At 40.0% G+C, this 8,008-nt stretch overlaps 1 protein-coding gene across 1 annotated transcript in view; it reads left to right on the forward strand.

Moving 5' to 3' along the window:
- Positions 1-8,008, forward strand: part of NOL10 (nucleolar protein 10) — a 299,928-nt gene that overhangs the window by 53,825 nt on the left and 238,095 nt on the right. The window contains exon 8 of the mRNA XM_007935129.1: positions 4,882-4,942. Within this exon, the coding sequence (XP_007933320.1) occupies positions 4,882-4,942 (61 nt within the window). The remainder of the gene's footprint in view (positions 1-4,881; positions 4,943-8,008) is intronic.

Here is an 8,008-nt window from a genome sequence, read left to right on the forward strand (position 1 = left end):
GGTTTAGTATCTTGGAAGCTTATTTTACTTTGGATATGCCCATAGCTGTAGTTTCTGGGTTATGTCATATTGTGTATTAATAGTTGGTTGTTATTTGCTAGTTTTGGTTTTCTGTTCAAAGGACTCCCTTTAGTATCTCTTGTAAGGTTGGTTTGCTTTTAACAAATCCCTTTATTTCTGCTTCTCTGGAAATCTCCTAATTTCACCATCATATTTGAGGGACAGTTTTGCCAGGTATATAATTCTTGGGTGAAAAGTTTTCTCTTTCAGGGTTTTATATATAGCATCCCAATGCCTTCTTGCTTGCATGGTTTCTGCTGAGAAAGCAGAGCTTATTCTTACTGGTTGTCCTTTGTAAATAAGTTTTTGTTTTTCCCATGCTGCTTTCAGGATCCTGTCTTTGTCTTTGGTTTTGATGAGCTTGATGATGATATGTCTTGGTGGTTTTTCTTTTGGGATCTATTCTGTTTGGGGTTCATTGGACTTCCTGAATGGATATATTCTCATCTTTCATCATAGCAGGGAAGTTCTCTTCCAACAAACCTTGGACAATTTTCTAAGTGGTTTTATTTTTCTTTTCCTGTTCTGGGATTCCAATGACATGTAGGTTGTTCTTTTTGATGGTCTCCCGCATGATCCTTAGACTTTCTTCATTTTGTTTTGATCTTTTTTCTGATTGATCCCTTTCCATAGAAATATTCAGGTAATTGTCTTCAATCTCATTAATTCTGTCTCCCATTGCATCAATTCTACTCCTTTACCCTTTTGATGTGTTACCTATTTCTGAAAATTCAGTAATAATCTTCTGGATTTCTGTGTGTATGTTTTGAATCATTCTAATTTTTCATTTATTTTGTCATTTTGTTCTTGTATTTTCTTCCAGAATTCTTCTAGGGATTTATCTGTTTTTTACTTGATCTCTCTCTCAATCCTTTGAAGGTACCTGAATATAATGCTTTTTAATTCCTTATCAGGGAGTTCTAATGATGTTTCTTCCTCAGGGATGTGTTCTGGGTCTCTATCCTGCTCCCTTGTTTGAACCACTTTATCTTGCTTCTTTGTGTGGACTGTGATGGTCTGTTGTCTCTGAGACATTGTGACATTATTGTATTTAGATCTCTGTTAACTGTGTGTTAAGAGCAGCTAAAGGTGAGTCAGGCTTTTCTTGGGGATTGTTTATTTTAGGCCTGTTGGTAGAGAAGGAGGTGGTGACTCTCAGTAAGTGAAGCTGCAGGAGGTGTGGGTGTAGTTATGTCATATGAGGACTGTTGCTGTCTCACAGTTGCAGAAAAATAACAATTGAATAACCATCAAAAAAGTAAAAGCAAATGGATAAAAAACACAGCGTGTAATCACAGGAACAGTTACCAAAAAAGAATAAAGGGAAAAAAACAAAAACAAAGCAAAACAAAAACTCCTGCAATATCTGGGGAGAGGGCAGTAAGAGAAAAATGTAGAGAGGGAGAATAATGAAGAAAAAAATGAGAAAAATGCAAAATGAAAAACAAGAAATGGGTTACCCACAAGACAGAAAGAAAAAAAGAATTAGAACCGGGAACATGGAAAATAAAAAAAGCTAAAAACTAGAACCTGGGAAGAGTAAAGAATGATAATAAAAAGAACAAAAGTAATAATAATAGTGTTGTTGTTGTTATGTGCCATCGTGTAGGGCCCGACTCATAGCGACCCCTCCTTGGATTTCTGAGGCAGTATCAGTACGGAAGTAGACTGCCTCATCTTTCTTCCGAGGTAGTTTTAAAACAGACAAAAACAAACAAACTAAAAAAAAGAAAAAAAAATCTGGACAGAGCGGGGCCAGGTACCCAGCCTCTGTTGGAGAACACAGACTAGGATGGAATTTTTGCCAGCCTAGAAGGTGAGTGGGAGTGAAGGATGGCCACATCTCTATTCACCAAGAGAGTGTGGGGTATAAGAATAACAAGGCGAATGTTGTACCTTTCTAGTAGTCTGTGTGTCCAGGATGTCTTTCTAGTTCTCAGGAAGCGGAGCCTGGGACAACGCTGTCACTTTAAATATCCAAAATTGTCAAGCTGCTTGTAAACATTCAAAATGGTTGCGCCCTTTCGACAGGCAAAAGTCCACAGCTCAGCCCACCTCTCTCTTTTCTGCTTTCTGTTTTATTCCCCAGCCACCAAAGCAGTCCTCCATGCAGTCCCTGGCTAGTAGGGCTGAATTTTAGGTTAATTCTTAGGTCCTACCACCACTCAGCAATATCCAAGCTGTCTGTGCCATCAAGATCACTGCCAGACTGCAGCTCCATATGTCTCCTTTTGTGGTATTTTCATGCAAATTCTTCCGCTAGTTGGAGTTTAGTCCACTTCTATAGCCTTACCTTCAAAGCTGAGGGATCCAGGATTATCTTCTGTATCTGTGTTAATTGGTTCCCCTTTTCTTTGTTGAAGAAGGTCTATGCAGTCTTTCTCCCTATTCTGCCATCTTACTGGAACTCTGATGATGATATGTCTTGGTGATTTACTTTTGGGGTCTGTCCTGTTTGGGGTTCGTTGGACTTCCTGAATGGATATAGTCTCATCTTTCATCATACCAGGAAAATTCTCTTCCAACAAATCTTTGATAATTTTGTCTGTGGTTTTATTTGTCTCTTCCTGTTCTGGAATTCAGATTGTTGTTGTTTGTTGTTATGTGCCATCAAGTCGGCCCTGACTTATAGTGACTCCTCCTTGGGTTTCCGAGGCAGTGTCACTACGGAAGTAGATTGCCCCATCTTCCTTCCGAGGAGTGGCTGGTGGGTTTGAACTGCCAGCCTTCTGGTTAGCAGTCAAGTGCCTTAGGCGCTATGCTACCAGAGCTCCTGGAATTCAGATTACACATAGGTTATTCCTTTTGATGTATCCCACATTAACCTTAGTCTTTCTTCATTTTGTCTTGATCTTTTTTCTGATTGATCCCTTTCCAAAGAAGTGTTCAGGTATTTGCCTTCAATGTCACCTATTCTGTCTTCCATCGATTCATTTCTGCTCCTTTGCCCATTCAAGGTCTTACCTATTTCTGAAAATTTCGTATTAATCTTCTCTATTTCTGTCTGTAGATTTTGTATCATCTATGATTTTTCATTTATTTTGTCATTTTATTCTTGTATTGTCTTCCAAAATTGTTACAGGGTTTTCTCTTTGTTTTCCTTTATCTGTCTCTCAGTTTGTTGAAGATATCTTAATATTTCTTTTTTTTTTTTTTTATTGTGATTTGGGTGAAAGTTTATAGAGCAAATTCACTTTCCATACAGCGGTTCTTGTTATGATTCTTGAATTCCTTATCAGGGAGTTCCAGTGCTGTTTCTTCCTCAGGGATGTGTTTTGGGGTTTATCTTGGTCCCTTGTTTCTCCTGCTATCTTGCTTCTTTGCGTGAGCTGTGATGCTCTGTTGTCTCGGAGTCATTGTGATGTTTTTGTTTTTATATTTAATTGGTGATTGTATGTTGGAGTGACTTGCCCATGATTTTCATTTTATTTGTTTTGTTTGTATGTTATCTATGCAAGCAGGGTACTGTGCTCTTCTATTCACTTGTTGACAGCACTTATACACTCACCACCTGTCTCCTTTTCTGTTGTTAGTCTTTTGTATGTCCCTGCTGAACTTGTCAGGCAAACAGAGCTTGTTCTTAGGTCCCTGAAATCCGAATGAGAATGCTATCATTTTAAAATCAAAAATGGTTGCCACTTGTTAAGGTTCAAAATGGCTACGCCCTCAGTTACTTTAAATATCCAAAATAGCCACTACATGTAAACATTCAAAATGGCTGTGCCGTCAGTCACTTTAGATACTCAAAATGGCTGCCGCTTATAAACATTCAAAATGGCTGCACCCTCGGTCACTTTAAATATCCAAATGGCTGACATGTGTAAACAGTCAAAATGGCTGCATCCTTGGTCACTTTAAATATCCAATATGGCTGCACCCTCGTTTACTTTAGATATCCAAAATGGCTGCTGCGTGTAAACAATCAAAATGGCTGCACCCTCTGGACAGCAGAAAGTCAACAGCTCAGTTTTTCTCCCTCCTTGCTCTTTCCCTTCCTAGTCATAGGCCACCAGCGCAGTCATCCCTGCAGCACTTGGTGACCAGTGCTGATCTTTAGGTCCATTCTCAGGTCCTAATACCTGTTGGAAATATTCAGGTTGTTGGTCCCGTCAGGGTGGCTGACAGTCCGCAGCTCTGACCGTTTCTGTACTCAACTGTTTTCATTCAGGTTTTTCCACTAGTTGGTGCCTCATCCACTTCTGTATAGTTCCTTTCAGTGCTCAGGGCTCCAGGATGATCTTCTGTATATCTGTCAATTGGTTTTCCTTTTCTGTGTTGAAGAAGGTCTATGTTGCTTGTCTGCCTATTCCTCCATCTTACTGGAAGTCTGCGCGTCCCCCTCCTTTTTTTTCTTAAATGATTTTGAGTTTTGTTCCACATTGTTCTCCCCCTCTATCTAGGGTCTTTTGTAGAGATTCCCCTCCAAGTGGTTGACAGTGGTAGCCAGGCACCATCTAGTTCTTCTGGTCTCATAGGCGTATAGGCTGAAGATCGCATGGTGTACCAGTCTCTTGGACTAATTGTTTCCATGCATCTTTGGTTTTCTTCATTCTACTCTGCTCTGGGTGAGGAGAGACTCATTGTTGCATCTGAATGGTCATTTGCAATCTTTTAAGATCACCAAAGTAAGGTGTGGAACAATGTTTTGTGTAGTATGTTATGATGCCTTGGCTTTTTTATTTGCAGATGAGTGAGAGAGAATCTGTATATCTTCTTTCTTCACAGAATTTCAATTGGCTGTTTATTTACAAAGCTTATTGAATCATTCTGTCCTAAAGTAAATGTTAACTAATACTTTTTCTTATTGCTTTACTGTTTTAGGGAGAATAATGTTTGTGACATAAATTCTGTTCATGGCTTGTTTGCTACTGGAACAGTGGAGGTAAGAGTGAGTTGATTTTAATTTTTTAAAATACTTGTTTTATATCTGATAATGAATGGAGTTTTTTAGTTAAAGGCAGAGTTGCTTATTTCTTTAGAGCAGGGCACTAATGAGGCAACAGCCACTGATTTACTTTTAGTATTTGAAATTTTGTTTTTTCATGCAAATGCACAGCTGTTCTACTGAAGTAGACTGTGCCACACTAGGCAACTAATACTGATAGTTGAGAGATGGATGACAAGGGTTAAATAGCTGAGTATAGTCCGCCATCACTGCTGCATCACCAGCTCTGGGGAGCACTGTGGATAGTCATTCTTGTTTTTAATGGGAGGCAGTATGCCATGGAGTTCTAGCTCTCTGCTACTTAAATCAGACTCCAGACTCACTGCCATCACATTGATTCCAACTCATAGCCACCCCTCCTTGAGTTTCCAATATGGTATCTCTACGGAAGTAGATTGCCCAGTCTTCCTTCCATGGAGTGGCTGGTGGGTTTGAACCGCCAGTCTTCTAATTAGTAGTCAAATGCCTTAGGCACTACGCCACCAGAGCTCCTTCTCTGCTACTTATTAGGTAATTTTATGACTGAATTAATCAATTTTCCTGAGTCTTGGTTTCTTCACCTAGGAAATGGAGATAATAATACTTCACTCATCAACTCTATAGAGGTATTAGTGAGAATCTTGGGACACCAACCTATGACTCTATGAAAATGTAAGACACCCACTCCTCACTTATTGACATGGTTAGGTTCCAAAGACCAGGTCATTATGTGAAAATTAGCATTGTGGGAAACTTCAGCAATAAAATACTCCTCAGGTTCCAGAAATTATTTTGGAGGTGGTTCCATGGTGTTCTCCCTCCCCTGCAGCCACCATCTGCAGCTTATTCACCTTTCTGTCTCTGCCTAGTGACTTCTGTACTTTGGGTGGGCAGGTAGATTTGCACCATTTTGAACCATAGGCAGAGCTGAGTGAGTCAGAATTTGCAGCCAGGAGGGGACTTGCCTACCATGACTTATGCAGATTTCTTGCTTTTCATGGAAATGCCAACCCACTCGGGAGTGCCACCCACTATCCTTAGTGCCCCCAAGCATGCAAATGGTGGATCTTGAGGTCTGCAGTGAAGGACAGATCAAGGACTTTGGTACTCAGGAGGGAGGCATTCTCTAACTCAAAACCAGTGGGGCCTCACCTGACTTTAAGGTGATCTAAGTAGATTTTTTTCTATTGTTATAAATATGAAATGTTGGATAACAGATAGTTGATAAATGAGAAGTAGATGTACATTGTAAAGGGTATATTAAAAAAATAAATAAAGAAACCAAGCCCACTGCCACTGAGTGATTCTGACTCATGGCAATCCTCATTAGGTTTCCAAGACTGTAAATCTTTACGGAAGCAGATTACCTCATCTTCCTCCCAAGGAGCAGCTGGTGGGTTTGAACCACTGACCTTCTGATTAGCTATAGGATAGTGGTGACTTTTTGCATCCTATATAGTGTTGCTGTTGTTGTTAGGTACCATTGAGATTGTTCCGACTCACAGTGACCCTGTGCACTATAGAACAAAACACTGCCAAATCCTGCAGCATCCTCATAATCGTTGCCATGCTTGAGCCCATCAGTGCGGTCATTGTGTCAGTGTGTCTTCTTGAGGGTTTTCCCTTTTGTCCTTGACCCCCTACTTTACTAAGCATGATATCCTTCTCCAGAGACTAGTCTGTTCTGAAAGCATGACCAAATTATGTGAGATGAAATTTGGTCATTCTCGCCTGTAAGGAGTGTGTTGGCTGTACTCTTCCAAGACAAATTTATTTCTTTTCTGGTAGTTCATGGTATTTTCAACATTCCTCACCAAAACCACTGTTCAAATGCATTAATTCTTACTCGGTTTTCCTTATTCCTGTCTAGCTTTCACATGCCTATGAGGCATTTGAAAATATAGTGGTTTGGGTCAGGCATACCTTAATCACTTAGTCACTTAAAAGTGACATTGTTTCTCTTTAACACTTTTTAAAGAGGTCTTTTGCAGCAGATTTGTCCAGTGCAATAACGATATTTGAGTTCCTGATTGCTGCTTCCGTGAGCGTTGGGGGTGGATCTAGGTAGAATTAAATTATTGACAACTTCAGTCTTCTCTGTTTGTTGTGATGTTGCTTATTGATCCAGTTGGGAGGATTTTTGTTTTATTTATATTGATGTGTAATCTATACTAAAGACTAGTCTTTGATCTTCATCTGTAAGTGCTTCAAGTCTACTTCACTTTGAGCAAGCTAGGTAGGTTGTGTTGTCTGCATATCGTAGGTTGTTAATTAGTTTTCCTCCAATTCTGATGTGACTTTCTTCACATAGTCCAGGTTCTTCTATTATTTGCTCAGCATACAGATAGCATAAGTATGGTGAAAGAATACAGTCCTGATGCATACATTTTCTGATTTAAAACCATGCAACATACTCTTGTTCTGTTCAAATACCTGCCTCTTGGTTGTATACAGGTTCCTCATGGGCACAATGAATGGTTTTGGAATTACAGTTCTTCTGAGTGTTAGCTGTAATAAGTTATGATCCACACAGTTGAATGCCGTTTCTTTTTTTTTTGTTTGTTTTTATACTGATTTGGGGAAAAATTTACAGAGGAAATTCACTTTCCATACAGCAGTTGACATATACTTTGTCTCATGACAATGACTACAATTCACCACAATGCGACAACTCCCCTCCCACTTCTTCCTGACAGTCACCTTGTGTCCATCCTTCCGTGTACCCCTGCCCCTAAGCTGTCTCCCTGTACATAAAGAGCCCTTCTTTCTCACGTGATTGTTCTCTCCAAGGAGTGTATCTACCTCAGGTAAATGTTCAGCTCCTATGCCTGTCTTTTGTGTGGCTGGAAGCCACAGGTGTGGTTTCAATACCAGACCTGAAGGGCAGCTAGGGGCCATAGTCTCATTGGTTCTACCAGGCTCTATCAGACCAGAAAACCTGCCTCCCCCCTTTTTTAAAATGATTTTGAGTTTTGTTCCACATTGTTTTCCCTCTCTATCCAAGATCTCCTACTTAGATCCCCG

This window comes from Orycteropus afer, unplaced genomic scaffold (genome assembly GCF_000298275.1).
Source record: "Orycteropus afer afer isolate SDZICR_OR568_19922 unplaced genomic scaffold, OryAfe1.0 scaffold00025, whole genome shotgun sequence".
Taxonomy (NCBI): domain Eukaryota; kingdom Metazoa; phylum Chordata; class Mammalia; order Tubulidentata; family Orycteropodidae; genus Orycteropus; species Orycteropus afer.